The sequence below is a fragment of the Stegodyphus dumicola genome, chromosome 3, assembly GCF_044657685.1.
Source record: "Stegodyphus dumicola isolate Sdum_Otavi_A_Nest chromosome 3, ASM4465768v1".
Classification (NCBI taxonomy): Eukaryota; Metazoa; Arthropoda; class Arachnida; order Araneae; family Eresidae; genus Stegodyphus; species Stegodyphus dumicola.
This window is the reverse complement of record NC_140770.1, coordinates 140,109,858-140,135,956: the sequence shown is the minus strand read 5'-3', so window position 1 is coordinate 140,135,956 and position 26,099 is coordinate 140,109,858. Positions and strand designations below refer to the sequence as shown.

The window sequence follows — 26,099 nt, the reverse complement described above, 5'->3', positions numbered from 1 at the left end:
TTTAAAAATGTTAAAAGTATTCAAAATATTCACAAAATCCTTGATGCAAAGCATTTAACTATCTTTCATCTGTTAAAAGGATGGAAACTGTGTGGATCTGTTCGAAATTCGTTGAAGTCTGCACCATATTTCAACGGGAAGTACTGTAGCTAACTGTAACTAACACAAAGAATTCAGAGATTTCTTCTATGAAAAAACAAACTAAAAAATTAGTACTGTAACGCTTGTATATAACTCTCCTGAAGGTATCAAAACTCCTCCATATTCTTTGGACTTAAATCCCATTGAACATGTATGAATTGAGTTGGAGAAAAGAATATGTAAGCATGACATTTCTGTAAAAGTGCCCAAATACTTATGCGAGTTAATTTTCAGAACTTTTTATATAAACTATTTTTTAACCAAAAATGTTTTGAATAACTTTTTGAAAGCAAACAGTTTGAAAAAAAGGTTATTAGTAATATATATAAAAGAAAAACAGTCATTTCATTATTATTTAGTAACTGATATTTGCAAATAAAACTGAAAACTGCAAATGTCTGAAAACAAATATGAGCCACTGTAATTTTTTTTTTTTTTTAATTTCCCTGTGTTCTGTTTTGTTTAGAAACATCTTTGCAACATGTATCTATGATTTTTAGATCAGAACCCCAGTGGGAAGTTGTAGAGCCTTTACTTGATTTTGGTATGTTTACTTAATTATTAAAAATGTTTAAAGTTACATTTTTTTAAAATAATGCCATACACATATGAACACATATTCTGATATAGTTTATTTTTTATTTACATAATGGTGCTTTTTATTTTTGTATCAATACACTTTATATTCCTCAGATCAATTCTGGGCGAGGAAAGCTTATATCATTAAATACTTCGATTTCGCTTAAATAAGCAAATTTAAATATTTGCTTGTTTATGCTAAGCTGTTTTATATTACTACTAAACTGCTTTGGATTACTTTATATTACTATAGATTTATGTATGTTTTAGAGTTAGGTATGTATATTTTGTTTCCTTTATGTGTGTGTGTATAAATGTAAGATATAAGAAAATACGAAAGCTGCTTTAAGAATAATTGGCGACCTCAAAACTAACATTCTAGATTTGGTGTTCTTCCCCTAAATTCATCTGTTCTCCAAAATTTAAGATCCTTTTATGTTATATAACAGCCTAAAATTAACCAACCATAGCTTAGAGTATTTTCTGCATGTATTTAGTATAAATACTCTTGGCACAAAAAACTACGCCATTCTTTTCCTAGCTTCGCCACTGCTAACATATTCCCACTACTTTGCTTCTCAAATGTCATTTCTTAAAAAAAAAAAAAAAAAAAAAAAAAAAAAAAACAATGTATATAGAAATTTATTATATTAAATTATGATTGAATAAGTCTCTGCAAACTAATTAGATATGTGTGAAAATAAAGATTGGTGATTTGTCGGAATTCAGTTTTGTCATCTTCATCTCTTCTTGCTACTCAGCCATCATGACTATGCATCAAAATTATTACACACACACACACACACATATATATATATGTAATATTCAAAGCACAAGGAAAGGAGAGAACACTGTCGATGTCGATGCGTGATTAGATCCATATTGAAGACGAATTTTGATAGCGTGGTATGCTAATAATGCTAACTTGGTAATATCTAAAGAACTTGGCAGTCGAGGCAGTTTTAATTCCATTTTTATTTGCAACTAATATTTGTGGCCACAATCACTTGGCACTCTAGTCATGCCTTTCCACAGAAGATTTACGTTTTTGATATTGTTGAGATAGAAAGCAAGCCAGCGAAATTACATCTTAGCACAGTAGAGAGCAAAAGCTGAAGTGCGTAGTTATGAAGGATGGAAGCACGGCAAAGAAAAAAGTTTTGATTTACAACGGCAGTTATTACGTCATCAGAGCTGCACAGGCCATAGAGTGATCTAGAAATGACGCAATGCAGAGAAGTTATTACGATTTTAGATATATATATGTAATGTGTGTGGAATTTTGGAAGAAGCATGACCAGCTTGGTTGTTATACATCATTTCTTTTTAGATGATGAATTTCGTAGCAAACATCTTCTTAATTGTTAGAACACTAGAGATACTAAACATTCCTCACAGTTTTAGATACACAGTTATGTCTTATATAAGGGAGATTAGCTAGCAGAGGCTAAGTGACACATTGCCAGCAGGAAGACAAAGTGATGAAAGAGGATGGGTAGTTAATTGCAGTACTATTTATAAGCTCAGAACGCTTTATTTTAAACTTGAACAGTGACTGGGCCCAAAGATCTCATGTTGTGGTTACTGTAGGGAAAGCATGGTGTAACATGGTACGAGGGGCATCCAGGAAGTAGATTACGTTTCCGTCTGTGTCCGCTAGGGGCGGGGCTAGCGCGGCCATCTTGGGGTCAGAGCGTTGCGCAGCTCAGTCTGCATCTAGCCGTGCTAGTGAGAGGTTCGTGCTGTGCTCCGTTCAGATACTGTGACGGTTTGAAATGTCTGCGTTAATTGAAAATCCTGCGAGGTGCGCTCAGTAATAAGGTTTCTGACTGCAAAAAACTGTAAACCGATAGAAATCTATCGGCAGCTTCGTGAAGTGTATGGGGACAACATTATCACTGAAGGTGGAGTGCGTCAGTGGGTCATAAGATTTCAAAATGGCCGAACCAATGTTCACGACGAAGATCGAAGTGGGAGACCCAGCATAGTGACCGCCGAACTTCTCGAAAAAGTCGATGCTAAAGTCCGTGAAAATCGAAATTTCACAATAACGGAACTTTCTTTGAGTTTTCCACAAATTTCGCGAAGTTTGTTGCACGAAATCATCAGCGAAAAGCTTGGTTACCACAAGTTTTGTGCAAGATGGATTCCAAAAATCTTGACAGAGGACCACAAAAATCAGCGAGTGGCTGCAGCGTTGAACTTTTTGGACGCTTACCATAAGGATGGTGACTCTTTACTCGATCGCATTGTTACTGGTGACGAAACATGGGTGAAACATGTGAACTGTGAAACGAAATTGCAATCAATGCGTTTTGATGACGACGCACAGCTGCAAGAAGAGGTAACGAAGTGGTTGAAGGCGCAGGCGGCCGAATTTTTCGACGAAGGAATTTCCAAGCTCGTACATCGCTACGATAAATGCCTTAATTTGTATGGTGACTATGTAGAAAAGTAGTATTTGAGTGTGGCTTTCATCTGTATATAATAAAATTTGTTTCCTATACTTTGTTTATTTTTTTATTCCAAAACGTAATCTACTTTCTGGATAGCCCTCGTATAATATGGACCCTTGAAAAGGGAATCTGTGCAATTAAATTAAGAATTTAAAGGACCATTCCAATTAAGTTAATTTGATAAATTTTTTCATGTTTTTACATCTTACGGCCAGATAAAAACATGTAAATAAAAATTATAATTTTAATTTGCCATAATCCCTGACCTTTCCATTTTAATTCGACTGTTTCCCTTTCTGTCCTAAAAATAGTAACTGCTTACAATAAATATCTTTTAATTTGCGTCATTTTGAAATCAGTCCTTGTCATATGACTTTCACATAATGCTACTGATAGAGGCATTTATATAAATGTTTCGACAAATAAACGATTCAGTTGAATATAAACTGTTTGACCATGAAATTCAACAAAAAGAACACGCACAAGAATGGCGATGCTGCATGAGGGAAGAATTGTTATGAGCATGTTTTGTCTGAATAGTGGTTACATACAGTTGCCAGAGTCTGGCACATTCTGAAAAGCTGACAACTTCTGCTAAGGTTACGATTATAGGTAATTACTGCACTAACTTAGCTTTATGTATCTACTTCAAGAATACTACGTCAAATACTGCATTAACTTAGCTATATGTATCTACACTGGTGTACAAAAATTAAGGACGAGATGGTTTTTTTCAATATAACTTTCTACAAAAGCTTTCCAAATCAACACATTTAATACCGTAAGATCCCCAATACGTAAGGACATGAGTAATGTAAGCAACACTTACTAAAAGAGAAATCAGAGGGATAAAAAGAAGCTTTATTGAAAAAGTAGGAGCGCAATGTGACTGAAGGCCGAAACAACCCTGTGATGGGTGTCCAGCAAGAAAAATACGGTCTTTAATAGGGGATATGATCTCCCCTGACTGCTAGGCAGGTTTCACAGCGTCTGCCAATGTTGAGATTGAGGGTGTCAATGAGTTGTTGAGGCATTGCTGCCCATTCATCTTGCAGCGCCAATCGAAGCTCCGGAATCGTTACTGGTGGTAAGGTACGAGCTGCCAAGCGTCTGCCTAGAAAATCCCATACATGCTCGATGGGATTGAGATCCGGAGATCGTGCCGGCCAATCCATACGTTCAATATCCTCACTCTCTAAGAGCTGTTCGGCAGCTACTGTGCGATGACATGGTGCATTGTCATCCATGAAAAGGAACTGCGGACCCATAGCGCTTCTAAAAAACACACATATGGAAAAAGAATCTCGTTACAAGAACGGGTCCCGTTGACTGAACCTGCGTCGAAGATATGAAGGTCTGTACGACTACCAAGCATGATGCCTCCCCAAACTAGAACACCGCCACCTCCATACCTGTCCCTTTCAATGATGTTCGAGGGATGATTGCGGCTTCCCCACTCTCTCCAGATGAGTATGCGATGAGAATCGCTACTCAGATTGAATCTGCTCTCATCTGTAAAGAGTACTCGTCCCCATTCATTGTCTCTCCAATTTCGGTGTTCCCGGTACCACAGAGAACGCCTTCTCCAATGGGCAGGCGTTAGAGGTACACACCGTACAGGGCGTCGTGCAAACAGACCACTACCGTGCAGTCTTCTGGCCACGGTAAAATGCGATATTGGTCGTCCAGTCACCTGTGTCGTGTGTCTAGCGATTTCTCCCGCTGTCTGCCGCCTGTTTCTTCTGGCCTGTAAGGAAATATACTGGTCATCTGTGGGTGTGGTTCCTCGTGGACGACCACTACTAAACCCCCGGATAGCTGTTCCTGTAGTTTGAAATTGTCTCCAAAGTCGTGAAACGATGCTGTGAGCAATTCCGAACTCTGCAGCCACACTTGTCACACTGCGGCCTTCCTCCAACTTCCCAATGATTCGACTTCGGGTAAAAGCATCCAGATGTCGTCTAACAGATTGATTATTCCCCATTTCTCGGTGAGGCAGCAACTCGGTGTGATTTTAACTGCTATACGGTGTGCAATCTCTTTGCCAGAAATACTGATCTTACACCGACAACATGCTTTATACTACTCAGACACTCCCCCATTACGTCTACCTGCATATCTGCGCATGTGCTACCGTACATCACCTTACTTAATCTCCCGATTGGTCTTTCTGTCCGCTCTGCCTCTTTGTTCAGCTGATATGCTAATTTTTCGACTTCGTCCTTAATTTTTGCATACCAGTGTACTCCAAGAATAATATGTTGACAATAATGAACTGCTTCAACTAGCTAGGACTATTTTATTTATGCACAGTTTCTGACTAGACAAGATTTTTATCATATATATGTGTAATGGAAACAAAACAAAAAGAGGGGGGGGCTTAATGTGGGACTTATTATAGAGTGAAACTTATCCTTTTCATGGACCTGAATATGCTTTTGGTATTTTCTAACTATTTTTACGTCCTGCCGAAAGGCTGTGAAGTATTTACATGTCAACTTATGATACTGTGATACTGTGTCAACTTATGATACCAAAAAGTATTTATGTTGCAAGCAGATATGTTAATAGAATACCAGATAAGTGCATAGCACACAATGTTTTTAACATATGTGGATTTGCATTATTAAAATTCAATAATCATTTTTATGATTAGTATTTCTTCTTACATTGAGTGAATTTATTTTTGTCATATTGAATGATAATGGTACTGTGAATGCAGACTGATGGGAAAGAAAAATGGCATTTTATCCAGCAGTAGAGAATGCAAAAATTTGTATTCCATAAAATTTACTTCTTAAATAACTGAATTTTATGAAATGCAACGAGAAAAATCCCAAGTGAAGTGTTAGAATGTGAGTCAGAAACTGGTTTGAAGATAGCCACATGTCGTTTATGACAGTTGTTGATTTTATTTGTTGTTCTACAAAAGAATATGTGGCAGTGAAATTCTGTAAAGAACTGGTATTAACTCCAAAGGCAACCATCAGTTTGTGTAATTAGGCCCAAGATGTGGGCATTATCTTCTATGGAAAAAGAAGTATCCAAAAGAAAGGGGGCACTGGATGCATTATGGAAATAGAGGTAAAAATAACCAAACAAATGTTTCTTTTCAGTGAACAAATTTGTGACTTCAGTGGGAATGCAGGTAATTAGAAAGTACACAGCTCCAAAGAAAAGAAAAGAAAAAAAAAAAAATTCGACAGTTCTATATCTCTCGTTCTACTGGGCCGATTCACGAAATTCAAATTGCATTCTTTACATCTCAAAAGCGCGACTTAGGATATATATTAGATTTATATATAGCACTATTCTAACATAGGTATTTTGACACAAAATCGGACTTTTTCTAAAATAACATACTTTTTTTTTTTTTTTTTTTTTTTCATATTTCGATTCTACGATTCAAATTATGCCTAGATACTAAATTTTGTAAAATTTGGTGTAAAATTTACGGAGAAATTCAACAGTTTATATTGGCACTTTTTTTTCAGTTGCGCCAAGAATAGTTCACTTGGCGAACTTCTTAATAGATGACAACCTATTTTCATTTTAAATAAAGTTATCGCCTTCAATTTCATAAAGGCCCACAAACAGATGAGCGGTAAAGTCGCTGAACACTAGTAGTTCACCACGGAGTTCGAATGCCGGTAAACGGGCTGGTTGCATGGACGTTTTCGTGGATTTTCTCGTGTGTAATGTGTATGCCAGCTGGTTTCCCTTAGAAAGTTCTTCACGAAGTCATCTTTCCTTTTAGGCAGATAGCCCTGCTTTGCTGTAACTTAATAATCCAATTCAATCCTTTTCATCAGTATTTGGTCAGAGCCTTTATCAGTCATTAGAGGCTAAGCATTTTGAAGGTATGAGATGAAAGGAAAGATTGGTTTCGTCAAGATGTTTTGGTTTATTTAATTATAACACACACTAGGACTATCTGCCTAAGAGGAGGGATGCCTTCGTGGAGGACTTTCTAAGGGAAATTGGCTCATATACAGATTACGCATGGATAAAACCATGAAAACGTCCATGCAGCCAGCCCGTTCGCGTGATTTGAACCTCAACCGCTGTTTCATCGGGGGGGGGGGAAGTCTTTAGGTGACATCCACATACATCACTGGATAAACTTCTGAATCTTCAAATAATTCGACTGAGAAATTGTAGGATTCTCTCTTTATGATACGATATGATGTTCTATAGCGTAATTTAAATTTATACAACCATATAGTCTAAAACCAGTTGCTCTTCACTTTAATCTGCAATGATATGATTTTGTCTTTTCTGTTAACACAAGCTCAATTGATGGTATTTGCTGGTGTACATGTCCAAGTGTTTTCTCTTTGAACACCTAAATTCTTTGAAGTATCCTGAAAGTATATTCAAAAGTGTCAAACTTTTTTAAACATCTTGGTTATGTCTGGCAGCCAAATTTCCCTGGAAATTTTTGCTGGAAACTGAAAAAATTTCCCCTCTCTTGGAAAATAAAATATTGAAACTTCAATCTTGAATTTATTGGATTATTGAAATATTCAATTTGACTTATCTTCTAAGTCCTAGTTCCGACAACAATTCCATCAAAAATTCCGAAGTACTGAAGCTGAAGTAAAAGGTTTAGTATATATTCACTGTATGTTAATAAAGTAATCAAGAGTGTAATAAAAATAGATTATAGAATTTACGCTGATGCAACTTTTTGTCTGAACGCACAACATGTAATAGAAGAAAAGGCTTGTAGAGATCTGTTTTTGACATGCCTCTGAAAGTAGATGTCATAATCCTTTTGTCTCTTCAATTTCAAAAAAACTTTCCTTTGACAGGCAACTTTAGTTTTTGGGAAAGGAAAAAAATCACAAGCAGACAAATTTGAAGAATATGCAGGACATTTGAGTACACATACTTATTTTCGGAGCACAAGCGGTTCTCCGATTGGCTATTGAATAATAAAAAGGTGCATTTTCATGCAATACAAAACATTTGGAATACGTTTTTTGACTAAATAATGTAAGATTAACCTTTTGAAGACGGGATGGCCATTATAGTGGCCTTAGAGTCATCTCTTTGAAATGACGGGGTTGTCCACTTTAGTGGCCATGTCTTTTTCCTCCCATTTTCCAGGCTGAAAAGTGGGGTGAAATGTCCAATTTGATGTCCCTAGGGTTTTAACCACTTATCTCTTTCAAAGGTCTTCCTTTTGCGACATAGATGCACCCCTCTGAGAATAACTAACTAAACTACACACAAGAATCTTTGTTGCAAATAGGAGGTGATTTCTTAAAGGGGGGAAAGCATTCGGTTCAAGATTCCCCGTCCTTTGGTAACTTTTACTGCTACCAAAGCCCGGCCTCAAAAGGTTAAAAGTCATCTGCTTAATTCACAGCAATTTGCAAGTCAACTACTCGGGCAGTTGCAGAATCGTTTTGATCCTGAGCTTGTAAGACAAACCTAATATCACTGGATTAATACATTTCTTTAATCTTCGAATAACATTTCTTCTTTAGCTCATATTCCAAGAGTATTAAGTGAATACAATCATTGCAAAAAAAATTGAATATTCATTTGCACTACAGCTTGGTGGTTTACTAACGAGTTAACAAAACTTAAATTCTGCTTTTTGTGTCTAAGAATACAACAATATTTTAAATATTTACAAATAAAATATTAAATTGGAGGTTTAATTGGAGCCTCACCAGTTGCCTATCATTTGAAGATTGTTAAATATTAATTATTTAATTAAGACACAATAACACTCCAAACAAATACTAATTCAGGAGTCAAACAACAAAAATCAGCATTATATTTTCAAATTTTCACAGGACTAGTTTCGATGGTTTTACCGAACCACCATCCTCAGCTGCAAAAGCGCAAATGAACGAGATAGGATATAATGATCAGATAAGATCAAAAAGCCTGGACAAAAAATATTCTTAATTCTGATAGCTTATTTTCTGTCCAGGCTTTCTTATCTTATCTGATCATTATATCCTTCTCGTTCATTTGTGCTTTTGCAGCTGAGGATGGTGGTTCGGTAAAACCATCGACACTAGTCCTGTGAAAATTTGAAAATATAACTCTGATTTTTGTTATTTGACTTCTGAATTAGTACTAATTGTTTATTGCGAAGTCTAACCCAGGCTGCATGGTTGGTTTTCGTAGTTTTCTAGGTTCTCTTGAGTCGTGTTAAGTTCTCTATGAAAAGTTCTATATGAAAGCATCTTAACTAAATAGCTGCCATGTTCTTTCTGTGTTCAAATAGCCAACTAACTTAGTTTAAGCGTAATTTCCAAATGAAGTTACTAGCAAAAGCCGAATACTCATTAAAAATCTTGTAGCTTGCCAATCGGGAGTAATATGAAAGATAAAGCATCAATAATTGAATTGCTGTTACGGTACGCTGTTTCTAAACTTAGATGGTCATTCCTTAATTAAATATAATTGATTTGTAACTCCTACTAGAACTGATGGTAAGAATTGAAGTGCAAATAAATAATATCGTGTGCAATCTTAATTAATGTAAAATTGGAAATATTTGCATTCAGACAGAAAGGTTTTTGAAATATTCGCAACTACTTTATAAGAAGGATTTATTAATAAGCATAATAATTACTTATTATATTACTGATGATTAGAATTCAGTTCTTGACAATTACATTCTAAATTAGAATTTTAAGGATATAATGAAAATACGTTACGCATAAAAATACATTTTACGATAAAAAATAATTTTTATATTTAAAAACTTCTTAAATTCATATAATAAACATCGTACCCTCGTTGTTAATTGAATCCAGAATGTTGGGTGTCATTTATATAATTATTCTCACTTGTCCACAGAGCCTGCTGACTTATCCAGCCATTATGTAGCTGCAGATCATTTCTACATAACCATTGAACTTCCATTAATTCAGTCTCTAGAGGGTTGTATGCTTATATCATAATTTGACTTGAATATAAAAATAATATAAAATGATAATATAATATAAAAATGATTATTCTAAATCTTATGCTTCTATAAAAATATACTGTGCTTTAAAAATATGGATGATAGTATCAGCCACTTCATAAGCAACAGCTTGTTCAGAAATAAATTGTGCAGTTAATATCATAAAATATTTTCATAAAATTCAAATAAACATCAAACGAAAGTTCTCAATTTTAGACAATTTGATTTAAACGAAGTTAAAAGTAAAGTAGCAGACGATAAAACGCTGAAGATAAAAATTTACTCTAACAAATATTAAAAAAAAAAAAAAAAAAGAAAGAAGGAAAAGGAGAAATTAAAAAAAAATAGTTAAAAATTTGAATAATATCATCTATAATTTAAAAAAATAGCTTTTCATATAGTATTAATAAATATTTATTACGCATCATTGAGGGAAAAAATTTCATATAATTAATTCTCCCTAAAATTTTATTTGAAATTTAAGGTTAAAAATAGCTGTGGCAATTCACTGTAACAAAAATCCATGAACCACATTTGGCGTTATTATCGCTCAAAAAATGATGCCAAATTTCAAAACGCGAAAATATGTAAATTCATGTATATCTTAGGAAATTTTGAATAAAAAAGTCTAATTTTTTGCAGGTATGCTTAGAAATACACCTACTTTAAGATGATAGTAAAAATTTTATAGGTTATAATTCACAATTTTTTTCGAAAAATTTATAAAAATTATTTAAAAATAGAAATTTAGGTAATAAAGCACAAAAAATGGGTAAATTTTATTTGGAATGAACCTAAATTTCGAAATGTGAAAGGAAAAATAAAAGAAATTTAATAAAAAAAGAGATATTAATAAATATTTGCCAAATTCAATTAACACTGAGGAGCTAAAATTTTAAGAGCTAATATTTTAAAAACTACTCGTACGATTTTTTCCAAACTTGGCATTCTGGCATAATTTGAGTCGTATTATCGAAATATGGAAAAAAATTGGTATGTTATTTCAGAAAAAGTCCGATTTTGTGTCAAAATACCTATGTTAGAATAGTGCTATGTATAAATCTAATATATATCCCAAGTTGCACTTTCGAGACATGAAAAATGCAAATTAAATTTTGTCAATCGGCCCAGTAGAACCGGAGATATAGCACTGTCTCCCCCTTTTTTTAGCAGTGTACCATATTTTTTATATTATGCCTTCTTGGCTCAAGAACTACAATTCTCATATAATTTTTGTCACTAGAACAAATAGACATTATGATGTCTGCTTTTGTGTTGTATATTAAGTTCCATGATAATGAAAGGCTGCATTGTATATTAATATAGCTCTATTTGATTTTATTCATCTGATTAAATATTATCTTTTGATGATCTTGGTGGTGCCACTTGATTGATAGTTCAAAAAAAAAAAAAAAAAAAAAAAAAAAAAAGAACATACATCAAATTTTATTATCAGCTTTTGCCATATATTACACATCCACACACACTTTTATACACAGTGTGGCTTGCCTTTATTTGAAACAAGCATATAATTTTCAAACCTTGAACAGTGTGGCTTGCCTTTATTGCATTTTAGCCGGTATCCTGCTTCTACAACTTTTTACATATGTCTTTGTAATAATTACGTATATTAATTATTTTTTTTAAATTTATATATTCTGTTAATTTATGTTTTATGTTACATGCTAAACAAATGTGTAATGTCAGTAGTGTATGGAAGCTATTTCCTTTGGAATGGTATAAATTTCAATATTGCTTCCTAATTTTATGGCACAAATGCGTTGGATAATTTGGATATGTTGCATTGGTAAAAGTTGTTTTTTAAAAATGTATTTCTTTTATGTATGTATTTCTTTTAGAATAAATGTTTTTCCCTTTATATCTTGTCAGAGTAATTTTATAGTTATCTCTCAAATTTAAAATTTATAGCTTAGCTTAATAATTTTTTTTTTTACGTGTGTTTTCAACAGTTATGGGAAACTTGAAAGAGAGAAAAGAAAAACTTTATGTATAAATTATGAAAAATTTGAGTTAATTAGTAACTTTCAAGTAATGGTTTGGATTCTGCTCTTTTTTTGCTTTACAGGATTTGCACTTAATTACAAAATGAAAATTATAATTTTTGCCTCTTTCAGTTACCTTATTCAGTCATTAGTCTGAGATTGGTATTTGTAGCTAACATTTTCAGATCTCACACAAGTTCTCCAATTACTTTATTGTTTTCATTGAAAAGAAATGAAACTTGAGCACAAGAAAAATAATACTTGATATGTTTGAGATTACATGAAGCGTAATTGTCAGAATTTTAGTTTTCGTGTTTCCCCATGATAAATGTTTATTAGATGAATAATTTAAAATATGATTAAAAAATAAAAGTATATTTTCCAATAGTAAAAATAGTTATGAGGATCATATGATTTTGTTTAATATAACAGATAAAATCTTATCATCACTTTTTCCCTCCAAAAAAAATTCATAAAAGTACCTGGATGATATAAACTTCTTGTACTGTCATTTAAAAAATTAAATGTATCACATGATTGCCAATTTTATTAAACATATCTGCTACTTCCTATTGAATATCCATTTCCATATTTATGATGCCAGAACTTTATCAGTACTATTAAATCTAAAAAGAAGAAAATTATTGTTTGACATTTAAGCTATTTCATGAGTGTCAGATACCAGAGGAAAATATGCATGTCACCATTAATAGCTTAGCCTTTTTAACGAAACTAAAGTATAATTATGAACTGCGGTATAATTTTATAAGTATATTAAGCTCTTATTATATGGTACCAGTAACCCCTCTTAAAGTAGGTTACCTGTATACTTGTGGCAATTTTTTAGGCAGTATGTTACGTATATTACTTCATTTTCACGTAAAGAACTTTTCCTGTATGAAAATTAATGAAGCAATTTGTCATCATTAAATGCTTTTGGATACAATCAGTTTGCACAGCCAGTCACCTATATACAGGATAAAGTCCAAGATCCGGACACGTTGGAACTTTGGCAATTCTGGATTTGAGATTTATTTTACTGGATCATTAGTTCAAATCTTATGATGACATATAGAAATTATGAACTTAAAAATATGAAATGATGGTTCATAAAATAATGACCTTAAGGGAATCAAAATTTACGAAAAAAAAGATTAATCAATATTTGTTAGTTTACTTTATTAAACATTCTTCAATTTAAGTTGTTAACGTCATTTTTTTGAGCTAATACTTTCTCATTAAATCTACAGATAGACGTAATTTTTTGTTAAAATTCTATTGTTCAAATCCTGTAATTGCCACACCAAGAATTTCTACTAAATTATCAATCAAAAGTTTTTAGTTCTCAGTCACTTTCTTCGTTATTTCAGTGATATTTTCTGGATTTATAACCATACTATAAATTTTGCTGTTTGTTAGTTGATTGATGACTGAGTATTGCCATCGCAATGAAAAACTTCTGTTATATCATCTTCATTTATTGCTGCTGGGATTAGTGAAAGTTTTCTGGATGACTCCAATACTAGTATGAAAACCATGGTGGTAAATATGCAAATTTACAGTTTCACTTGGATATTATCGTTTGACTGATTGAAAGGCATGCACAGTAAAAGGTAAAGGAAGGGTATTCCTGGTTGTTTACCAGCTCCATTAAGCAGGAAGACACTTTTACAGGTGATTTTATGTACAGGAGAATAAAAAATAAGACCTGCAAGATGCTGCGATATATGTTCGATTTGAAGTAAAATTACAACAGCAAAAGAATTAGAATAGAGATTTGTTATTTTTACCTAGATCATGCCTTTTGTCGTATCTTAATTTACATCACACTAAATCAAAATCCTTGGGAAAAAAAGGCTAACTGAACATAAATTAATTGTATTTTTTTATATATACAACCATAAATGTAATTTCCCTGTTAGGTACTTACATAAGAAGGAAAAACAACATGCAGAAAAAATAGTACTGTTTTTATTTGCTATAGAAAAAGTTGTTCTAAATGCTTAAAAATGTCACGAATGTTAATTTTAATAGCGTTTTCCTGTTTACAGACATAATATGAACAAAAAAATGCAGTAAAAAAGTGTGACACTTTTTGGATAAAATTCAGGTAAAAAATTCAATTAAGTGGTTAATAAGAAAATAATGAAATTCAAACAAAATATGAAATAAGTAAAAAATTCAAAACTCGAGGTGTATATGTCTGGGTGAAGGACAATGTGTTCAAAATCTGATGATTCTAGACACCCCTGTTTTTTAACAGATTCTTTGTAACATGAATTTTTCTGGCAGCAGATATTTTTATTAGAAATTTCTCTCTACATGTAGTGAAAAATTATCTTAAAAGCACTGTAAAAATTAAAATATTCCTTCACAAATTATTTTTTAAATAAATTTAGTATTTGAACTTGTACCTTGTTCTATGAACATATTTTAGTACTTGGTTTTGAATTATATAGTAAGTTTAGATAAAAATACCTGTTTATATGACTAAAAACATTTTGAATAATTAAGTAATTTTAATAAAAGCAAGAAAATTAGCAAATCAGCTAAAAGGGGAAATCAGTAATATAAATAAAATAAAAATTTAAGTTAATTAATATTTTATGTAATTTTTAAAAAAAATTTCAGTAATATATCACCTATAAAATTTTTATTTTTTAAAGGTTTTTTTTTTAATATTAAAGTATTTAAAGAATATAAATATAAAAAATAGAAGTTTTTAAAATAAGTATTGAATGATTATAAATATTTTGCTGAAGCACTAAAAAGGAAAATAATTTAATTACGTGTTAAAAAATGCATATGGTTTACAGAATTTTCTATGTCTTTCACATATATGTTTCTTTGTTTTAGGTTGGCGTATACGAAAGCAATATTTTAGTATAAAAAATAAAAATGAACCAAAGAAGCGATTTGTTCTTTCATGGGTATTAATTTTATGTTAATCTTTTCTCTTATATACTTATTATTCTTAAAATTTAATTCTAGAAATTTTGTTTTCCCTTCGACCTAAATCAAAAATGTATTCTATGTGGCATATATGCTCATACATTTTCAGTGTTTATAATATATTGGTTTTTGGTATTAGTAATTTTGTTCTATTTATATACCACCAAAGGTAATATGAAAATTATGTGGTTTGTTTTCTTTCACTAAATAAACATTTAAAATTCAAGAAATCTGAATTTTTTAATATCATGTTGCAGACTGTTAGTAATGTGTACAAATGTATTAACAACAGGAAATTATGATTAAAGCTCGAAATTTATTGGATGAAATTATAAAAACATTTAGATCCACTCAAGAAACAAATCTGATCTTCTCTATTAAACAGCATACACTGAATAATTTTCTACAGGAAGCTGTATGTTCTTGTCTTGCCTATTGGCTACTTAATTTAATTTAATTAAGTGTTAAATTAAATGTGTTGTTCTTTTTTATCATAACAGTTTCTTTCTTTTCTTAACACTGTTCTTTTGTTCAGTGTAAGTATTGTCAATAAAAAAGTTTGTAAGTTGTGCTATTTTTTCCCTTAAAAAACCATCTTAAAAGGTTGCCATATTGGCTGATGAATGTAAATTGTGCCATTTCCCCCCCTTAAAATAACCAGCTTAAAAGGTAGATTTCTTGTTTTTAGATATAAATTATCATAATAAAAAGGAGCTGTTGATTGTTACTGGAAATATGCTGATGAATATATTTTTTGAGAGAAAATTGCTAGTTGCATGTTGCTCTGTTGTAAAAAAGATCAGGTTTCCTCTTTCAGTGATATTTAGTTCTCTTCACAATCTATCATGTTCAGAAAATATTTGCTATGTTTTGTATGTGAAACTATTTGTAACCATGCAAGCATAAACCATTTGTAAAATTAATATTCTTTTTGGGAACAGGGTTTGTCTGTACAATTAATTTAACTAGTGTTCAGTAGGAATGGTGATTAGTAAATATATTATATTTAGTAATCACAAGCAGTGTTCCTGCTTGCAAATGTGAATCTTGATAACAGATTTATATATGCTTTGGGAAGAGTGATGACAAGAATGGTTTTACAGAGTGCTGGCATCACATGACTGGTTTAATAAAAGTGTAGGCATTGCTTGAGTGGTTTTTATGAAATGTATTATCCTGTGTAGTTTTACAAAGCATAGACATCCCATGAATGATTTTACAATGTGTACACTTTGTAAAACTATCAGACAGTTGCATGAATGAATTTAGAACATCTGGCCATTGCATGAAAGGTTTTACAAAGTCTAGGCATTGTATGAATGGTTTTGATGCAGCTTTCATGCGAAGTTTTTACTTTGCTCCCAGTGATATGCAGAAGAATTCCAAAAGCAAAATTCAGTTCTTGTAAAATATTTTGAGATGAAAATTTTTTGCGAATTGAAATATATATGAATATTTCGCGAATTGAATAAATATTTTATTTTTAAAATTCTTTACTGAAATAATTCTTGACCATTAAGATGCTGTTCAAATAGACATCAGCTGAATTTTTTTGAGAAAGTTTAATAGTTCAAATCTACGTCAGCTTCAGTTTCTTTTAATTTTCTTGTAACATGTCTGTATAGACTCGTGATTTTCTTTTTGTAATATTATTAAATTAAGTATGGTGAGAATCTTCAGTTAGGATAATAATTCTTTAATTAATTTAATTTTAAATAATGATTTGCAGTTTATTGAACTATAACAATCTTACTGTCATTTAAAATTATGCACAAATATAGGGCAAGGACTAGGCTAATTTTATTTAAGAACCACTGCACATTTCTAGGACCAGTTTTTGTCTCTCTTCTAAAAGAAAATGTTCTACTGAATTTATAGCAACTTTATTTATCAATGCATGTAAAGAAAATGGCAGCAGAAATAAAAGTTAATAGGATATTTATTAAGTAATGATAAAAATATAGTAAATTTAACTGTAAGCAAAAGTAATGATTGTGCCAAATACTGATGATGTTTTTACATTATTGAACAAGTTCCTTTACTCAAATTGTATATGGTAAACAATATAGTGAGATACTTGTATTGTTACTGATAGCATCATTTAGAGGTAGTGATGAGTCGGTACTACCGAACCGGGTATTTTGTAACGGGTACTGAAAATCGGTACATCCAAGTACCCGTTACTTCAGTACCAAAATCGGCACTTTTCGGTATTCGTTACTTCTGTACTGAAACGAGTACTTTTCGGTATTCGTTATTTGTGTACCGAAACGGGTATTTTTCGGTATTCGTTACTTCTGTACCGAAACGGATGCTTTTCGGTATTCGCTACTTTGTAACGAAAATATGCGTCTCTTCTCCGTATTTCAGTATTCGTTACTGGAGGATCGATGAGGGTTCAGCTCACTTCGGATTTGGTACGAGGACAGTAGTATCTGGTTGTATTTGCGAAATGGTGATATGCGCTCCTTGTGTCCATGAATGATCTTGAAATAGGGCATGGAATGGCAAACGTGAAAGGGGGCAACTTCCGTTCCGTTCGTGACGGAGACTAGAGTTTGAGGTAGTATAATTAATTGCCTTTGTGTGCACGGGAGGACGAGTGTGAAATAGTGGAAATTTTTCAAAAGGCCGTTCGTTGTGTGCGTATGTGGGGGGGAATAGTAGCAGTTGGAGTCACTGTCGCCGGCATTGCTCGCTTGTGATTGGAGTCGGTATAGTCAGGAGGGAAAGGGAGGGGAGCGCTAGATGATTTGCAATCCGAATTGTGCACGTTTTAATTTTTCATTGTTTGTAGGAAAAAACTGCGTGGATCTGAAATGATTGATTTGGTAAGTTGCTGTTGTTGGATTGGTGAATGGAATCAACTACCAACTAGATTACTTCCTTTTTCTCAACATATTTTTAGCATAAATCATGAAAAATATTTTTCGTTTGCTTGCTTAATAGGGCAACGTAAATCATATGATCCTTTTAAAATAAATATGATACTTTTTTATCCCGCTGTACCTACTTCAGAAAATGTCACAGCATCTAGTGTATCACTAAGTCAATCAACATAAAATACAGATGCAATTTTAAACTTTTCTAATGAAAGAACAAAGATAACTGACCTACTTAAAACAATTCTTCCCCCTTCTAAAAACAGATTTTCATCTCGCCAAAAACTAAACCCAGGTCACGTGCCTAACGCAGAATTGTCAATGCCTGCTTTACCCCCCACAGGACGTGACAACGCTCCTCCGATAGGAAGAGAGGTGAACTTTGACCTGGGAGACCGAATCTTCTTCTTCTTTCTTTCTTTTTTTTTTTTTTTTTTTTTTTTTTATACTCCCTCTGGAGCTTATTTGAGGGAGGAAAAACTATCGAATGGAACACCGAAAATTATCCGGACATGTTTATGTAAACATACATGCCCCTCCCTTTTTTCCTTTGAATTTTTTGCTCTTTCATGTCTAAATAATAGAATCATTAGGCGATATTGCACTTACCCTTTTCACAGCATAGTGCTGATTTTAGAATTTGCGCTGGAGTGAACAGCGGAAGCCGCTAATAGAATTTTTTTATGCTTATCTGACGATGCTGATGACCATCTCCCAACTTCGTCACTTTTCCCATAAGATTCATTCTTATCTCGTACTGGTAAGTATCGGTACGTTAGAATTGCTTAGTCTCTATCAGTTTCTTACGCCTCAGAAAAAAAAAATCGAATTATAAAATGTCTGGTAAGAAAAGGAAATTCAGCTTGGTTTGGCAGCACTTTTCCTATACTAATAAAGACGAAAAAGTTATGTGTGACATTTGTAAAGACCTTTTATCCATCGAAGGTAGTTCAACAGGAAATTTAAAAGAACATTTGCAAAGGAAGCATCCTTGTGTAAATCTGCACGAGAAACGCGCTTTGCCGAATCAAGATGTTGATGATATTGATGCCGCTCCAGTTTGTTCTGTCGTCACTAGCCCTGCAGATGGTGGGCAACCATGCACATCCCAGCAGACTACACAACTTACGGTAGACAACAGTGCTTGTGATATTATTGGTGTATTTTCACAAAATTCCCAGTGCAGCATAATGCAGTTTGTCCAGAGAAGTACGATGGATGTACATAAAAAAGAAGTAATCAATCGCGCACTGATCAAAATGGTATATAAGGATTTACAACCAATAAGTATCGTAGAAAATGAGGAATTCCAAGAATACTCGAAGGCTTTGAATCCAACTTATTCCTTACCTTCACGGAAAACGGTTTCTAAATCCTTGCTTCCTGCTGCTTATGAAGAAAAAAAGAATAGTTTAAAAAACGTTTTTAGTGCTGTACAAAATATCTGTTTGACTGTAGACTGTTGGAGCAACCAAAAGGCTGAAAGTTACATGGCCGTGACAGGCCATTTTATTGACAAACACATGCAAAGGAAAACGGTACTGATTGACTGCTCAATTTTTGATGAACGTCATTCAGCCAAAAATATTGCAGAAAATATCATATACATTTGCCAACCATATTTTCCGATGGAAAAAGTGTCTTTAATAGTGACTGACAATGCCAAAAATATGATTAACGCTGTCGACAGCGAACTAAAGTTAAAACATTTAGGATGCATTGCACACTCTCTCAATTTGGCTGTCACAAATTCTCTAAACGAGGTTAACGACCTTCTAACGAAAATTAGGGATATTGTGATAGTTTACAGGAGAAATAATATCGCTGCAAAAAATCTGCGAAAATATCTGTGCTCTAGCGAGGAGAGAAAAGACTTAAAAGTCGTCTTAGATGTGAAGACTCGTTGGAACAGCACATTTTATATGGTAAAACGTTTCCTTAAACTGAAAGATGCTATTCGTTCTACAATGGGTTTGATGAATGACCCCCCGGAGGCTCTTGATGTGCCAGAATGGGAAAGTGTCCAACATCTTTGTGACGTTTTGAAACTTTTTGAAAAGGTGACTTGCGAGTTGAGTTCGGAAAAATGCTTGTCAGCATCTATGGCGCCTGTGTTAATCGGCGGACTTCAAAAAATCTGTGAAAATCTGCTTAGTCAAAGTGTTAATGAACAAGTATAAAATGTGGTACTAGTACTACAACGTGAATTGGGTAACTATCGATTCAAGAGAAGACATTGCTCAAGCCGCTTTCCTTGACCTCCGAATAAAAAAATTGGGTCTCAAATGTGATGTTGCCAAAAAAATTGAAAGTGATATTATCTGTGAGTTATCGGTAGTTGCACAAACTACCCATAATCTTGTTGAGGATGTGGAAGGGGATGATGAAGAGATAGACGAATCATCGGTTTGGTTCGAGTTTGAGAGTAAAGACTCTCGAACTTCATCAGATCCCGGAGCAGACGCTGCGATCGACAAAGCTGCGGCAGAAGTGAAAAGATACCTGCAAGAGCCCATTCTTTCCAGGAAATCTGATCCACTGGAGTGGTGGGAAAAGAATTAAAATGTATTTCCTCCTAATTTGTATGAATTATCACGAAAAAAATTAGGCCTTGTGGTTACTTCAGTGCCATGCGAAAGGGTGTTCTCTAATGCTGGATTAATACTGAATGATCGGCGAAACCGTTTGAGTGGACAAAAGTTGAAACAACTAATTTTCTTACATTACAATTATAATATTTAATCATTTGTTGACCTTCTTAAAATTCCAACCTAAGTTCAGCTTAAAATGTTTATTTCTATGTTTATTTTCGCTGCATTATTTTCAAAACTGTTTCTAGAGTCAATTTTTTTATGCTTAATCTTTCGTTACATATTTTAAGTGGTCTTTATAAAAAAAAAATAAAAAAAAATAGAAGGAATTAAATGCCTTAAATTTCCATAAAGTTAAAAAATTTGATACTTTTATAACATTTTGCACAGCGTATCAAAGTTTTATTTGTTTTAATTAAATGAAATATTACTTCATTCAAATGTCAATTTCTTAAAAAAAATATTATTTTGAAATTGTATTTAGATTATTAATATAATATAAAGTTCTACGGTTCTATTATTTACTTAGCTGTACTCACATATGTTAAGTTCTCATATAGTTGAAAGCATGCTATCGTATTTTCTAGTGTTTAAATCATCTTTAATTAAAATTTTTATATCGAATGTACTTATTGAATTTATATAATGCGATTTTACAAATATTTTCGTTGCTTCTGCTGTTACAGCATCCAGATATTACGTTCTCGTAGTTTTAAAGACATGCTGCCTTATTTCCTAATGTTTTTAATAATCTTTCACTCAAAATTCTTATGTCGAATGCACTTTGGCTGTAATTTGAGTTTTAAAAATATTTTTTACCATTCTGTTGCATTTTTGTGTTTACAGCAGTTACTGCATCCAGGTATTCGCTCTCACAGTTTTAAACCCTTTGCTATCTTATTTTCTAGTGTTTTTTGATAATCTTCAATTAAAAATTGTTATATTGAATGTGCCTTTTAAAATCATATTGTGCATTTTTAAAAATATTTTTAACCATTTTGCTGAAATTTACTTATTACTGTAGTACATCCAAATATATTACATTATCTCACTTTTCAAAACATACCTCATTTTCTAGTGCTTTTGGTAATTCAAAATGTTTAAATCAAATATATATGTTTATGCATTTTTTTAAATCATATTTTTTGTTTTTAAAAATATTTCTAATCATTTTGTTGTTTATTGTACGGTGCCAAATCTCCAAAAGTACAAATTTAACTTAAAATAAACCTAAATGTAATTTAAAAAGGAACAGTATAAACTTTTTTGTGAAAAAGCTCTTCAACCATGTGTATGTGAATAAATGTGTAAATTTTATTTTATGCTAGTGTTGTACAATTAAACACACAAGGTCATTTATGTTATATTTAATGTTTAAATTATCTTACTTTTTTATTCAGAAGTTTTAATATATATAGGGGAGAGTAGAGAATAAGAGATTTATCTTTTTTAAAATTTGGTAGCTTGAATAAGTTTTATTTCGCAGTGGTACTGAAGGTCATTATCTTATCTATAAGTGGGATAAAGGTTTGTGATTATTTTAATTTATAGAACCTATGCACCCCTATGCCCTTTACTACCGAATTGAAGGTATTAAACGACTTCTGTGGTATGTTATGTATGCGTATAAATAAAAAATATCATGTTAAAACAGATTGATCATTAACTTTCTGATATTTACTTAGGAAACTGCATCTTATCGGGTTGCTACACAGCTAGTTATAGTTAATTTTCTATTTTAAATTTATTGCGACGTTTTTACTCATAGTATAGTGTTGCATCAAAATTTCTATTTTCCGATTTTTTTCCCTTTGTTTCCATCCAACAACACAACACAGCCGAAAAAAACATAGTGTACTCTCCCTTCCTTCAATATTATACAAAGAAAATCTTCCGACGTTTTCAAGTACGCAACTATGCTCATTTAGGGCTGTCCATAAATGATGTCACACTTTTCTGCAACCTTTTGCACCCCCTCCCCCTCTTTGTCACAAAGTGTCACACTTTAACATACCCCTCCCCCCTTTGTCACATGTCACGCAATATTACGTAAACTTATACTTGCAGTTCAAAAACGTAGCACTACGCTATAGATAATATTTCAGTCTTTATTTTTAAATTTAAACTATATGTTTTAATGACATTTGTAAATATAACAATAATAATGATTCATGCACTTATTTTGTATGAAATAAGAGAAAAGTTTACAGCAAAAAACATAATTAATACACAATAGGAATAAAATTACAATTTCTGCCGCTACCCTATTCTCAAAACCTACTCTGAATGCCTTTTTTTTTTTTTTTTTTTTTTTTTGGTAAGAAAGGAATGTAAGTAAAAAAAAAGAATCACATGAAAGTTGCTTTCGCCCCAATTAAGGAAATACCTTCAAATTTTGGTAATTTTAAAATAACTTCAAAATTCAGTCTGCTGATTTTAAACATTTTTATTTTAATCAAAATATGATGTCACACTTCTTGTTACCCCCTCCTCCGCCTTGTCACAAACTGTCACAATTTCACTAACCCCCCCCTCTCCAAGCATGACATCATTTATGGACGACCCCTTTCAAAAAATTGACAGAGCACCCATCGATTTTGCTGCACCTGCACACAAGACACAACCGAAAGCGAAAATGTTTCCATCCATCCACTTCCCGCGCCAATCCTCCTAACCCCCACTGGCCATCAAAGACAATCTACACAAACCCAACACCAGAAACAACCCGCCGCGCTCTCCTGCTCCTCAGATACTTCCGTAGTTGACATGTTTTCTGATATTCAAAATCTTACTCTGTACAGATAAAATCAAACACATGGTGACGTGGCAGAGTTCCTTCAGTGCGCAAAATCGTTAGTTGTGTATTTCGGTACTCCAAATCGTTACTAGGGCACTTCAGTACTTCAAATCATTACTAGGGTACTCCGGTACAGCAAACCGTTACTCCGGTATTTCGTTACTTCGGTACTCCAAATCGTTACTTGGGTACTCGGTATTTGAAATCGGTTTTCGGTACTTTTCAAAGTAACGGTTACTTGAGTAACGGGTATTTTGTACTGGGTACAAGAAAGTACCGAAGTTGCCCATCACTATTTAGAGGAGCAGAATAATGTAAGCCTTTTATTAAGTCCAAGAAAATAAACTGGGAAGTCATGATTCAGTGTATGTGGTTAAATTTTTCTCATTATTTTAACCAAGAAGGAAAATTTGGAAAATGATAATTGTAGAAAACTAAGAGATAGTGATGTGAAAAATATGTTATACAAAAGCAGCAATTTGCAAGTTGTAGTTATATAGTCCTTATGAGTAGAATTAGAGCAAATGGTAATTTTTTTAAAAATTCTAAGCAACATTGGAACTTTTTTTTTTAACATCTGATGCCTGTGTATTTACACCAGATGCTTTTTAAGTTCATGCATTGTGCAAAGTCTAAAGTTATTTTAATATTCACATCAGTTATTTGCGTATAAATGTGATTATAGATTTTTTTCTTTAAATATTTGAATCTTAATCTCTGACTGATTAAATCTTTTAGATTGCATTGATTAGAATTGAATGTTTGAATTTTGTTTATACTGATTTTTTTTTTTATTTTTTTAAAAATGTTCTAGATGGCTATGGGGCCTGATATACATTTAAATGAGAAAGACCTATCATCTGCTGTAAAATTGCTTGGAAATGTGCAGGTTTGTTAACATTTATGTTTTCTGTTTAAAAATGATGAAACATTTATCACCGTTTTAAAAATACATGGATATCTGAGTTATTGTTCTGAGTGTATTCCTATAAGACATAATGCTAGCCAAAGTAAAGTTAAACAAAATAATTTTAGCTCCTGGCAAATAGGAACTGTCGAATATGTGATCAGGATTGAATTAGCTTTACTGTAATTTTATTTTATTTTTATTCTTAAGTGATTGTGTATAAGTAAAAGCTTAAAGCTTTGAATTTATAATGAAAAACAAATTGGTATAATGACCTATATGACCTGTATGCTATATTGACCACCAGAATTACCAAGTACAAAATGCTTGGCATGAAATTTAAAGAAAAGAGAAAGGGGGGGAATCAGTAGTAAAAAGAATCTGAAAGGGCTCATGTTTTAACAGTTACCTTTAAAGGGCTCTTTTAAAGTTTAATGAGGTTTATCAATAGTGATGGCCCAGGTGGAATAGTGAAACAATTTTAGGCTACTACATGAATGTACATTTAAACTAACATGGGGACATTATGTATCTTCTGTATATTTCAAAAGTGAAAAAATATATAGCATAATACTATACAATTTTTTAATATTTTTAAAAAATTAATATCTTTTCATTAGTTAAAAATATTTTTATTTAAATTAATTCTGATTGAAAATTTAAAAAATAATTATATTCTTAAGAATTGCATCAGTTTCTTTATATAGGTATTTCTCCCATGTTCTTAGCATGCTTTCATGATGTGGTGGTCTGCATGCTGGGTACATATTCCAGAGGGTCCGTAGTTCGATTCCCGGCGAAGGCGTTGCAAATCTTTCATCTTTCTGCTTCGAAAAAATACCTAATGTCTCTACAGTGGCGCCCGAACTAAAAGGGTGGTGGATGATGATTCTCCACACCCAGATTTGCCGACTGGGTCCTCTCAAAACCTCAGTCGCTCTTTAAAAGGGGGAGTATATAAGGTATTTCTCCCACCTCTCTGGCATGCCTTCTTGGTGTGGTGGTCTGCACGCTGGCCACATGTTTCAGAGGTCCGTGGTTCGATTCCTGGCGAAGGCATTGCTAATTTTTCATCTTGCCTGCTTCCAAAAATTCCTAATGTCTCTATAGAGGTGCCCGAACTAAAAGAATGGTGGATGATGATTCTCCACACCCAGGATTTGGTGACTGGGTCACATGAAAACCCCAGTTGCCATTTAAAAGGGAGAGTATATAAGGTATTTCTTCCGCCTTCTTGATGTGGAGGTCTGCACACTGAGTGGGTATTCCAGAGGTCTGTGGTTTGATTCCCGGCGAAGGCATTCCAAATTTTTCATCTTTCCTGTTTTAAAAAAATACCCAATGTTTCTACAGCTTTTAAACAGCATAGTTTGTTAATCAATATTAGCCAGATTCAGTTTGAAAGAATAATATCTTACATTTTGCCAAATGGGAATAAATTTGAATGAAAAGTGAAACAATGCATTTACAGTGGACAATAATTAAAGTGAATCAGTGCAAGATTAATATCCCTTCTGGGCTAAAATGCTGGGCAGGAAATGCAGGAAAATAATAAAAACATTATAAATAATAGTAAAATATAACAAAATTGTACTTATGTATGCATCTTGCATTTGTTGGCAATTAATTTCAAAGATGGTGATTTTCTTCCACAATGGTTGCTTTAATATACAAGTACCAAAAAAAAAAAAAAAAAAAAAAAAAAAAACCTTTAAAACTGCTTTAGCAAATAGGCCTGTGGATTTGTCAGTTAAAATAAATTTTTTGGTGGATTGGTGTTTGTTTTGACATTGAAATAGGAGTTGACAATGAAATGCGAAATTGATTTCAATGTTAGTTCCATATTTTCAAGAA

The 26,099-nt window shown here is 32.7% G+C and overlaps 1 protein-coding gene across 3 annotated transcripts in view; it reads left to right on the top strand.

The window, feature by feature from the left end:
- The window catches only part of LOC118188188 (PX domain-containing protein kinase-like protein), a 96,232-nt gene that overhangs the window by 18,008 nt on the left and 52,125 nt on the right, over window positions 1–26,099 (top strand). For all 3 annotated transcript variants that reach the window (XR_004758069.2, XM_085813371.1, XM_085813370.1), the window contains exons 4-6: window positions 608–685; window positions 14,973–15,046; window positions 24,153–24,227. Coding sequence is in view for 2 of the 3 variants with exons in the window: in XM_085813371.1 (XP_085669497.1) it covers window positions 608–685; window positions 14,973–15,046; window positions 24,153–24,227 (227 nt within the window). In the remaining variant the exon portion in view is untranslated. The remainder of the gene's footprint in view (window positions 1–607; window positions 686–14,972; window positions 15,047–24,152; window positions 24,228–26,099) is intronic.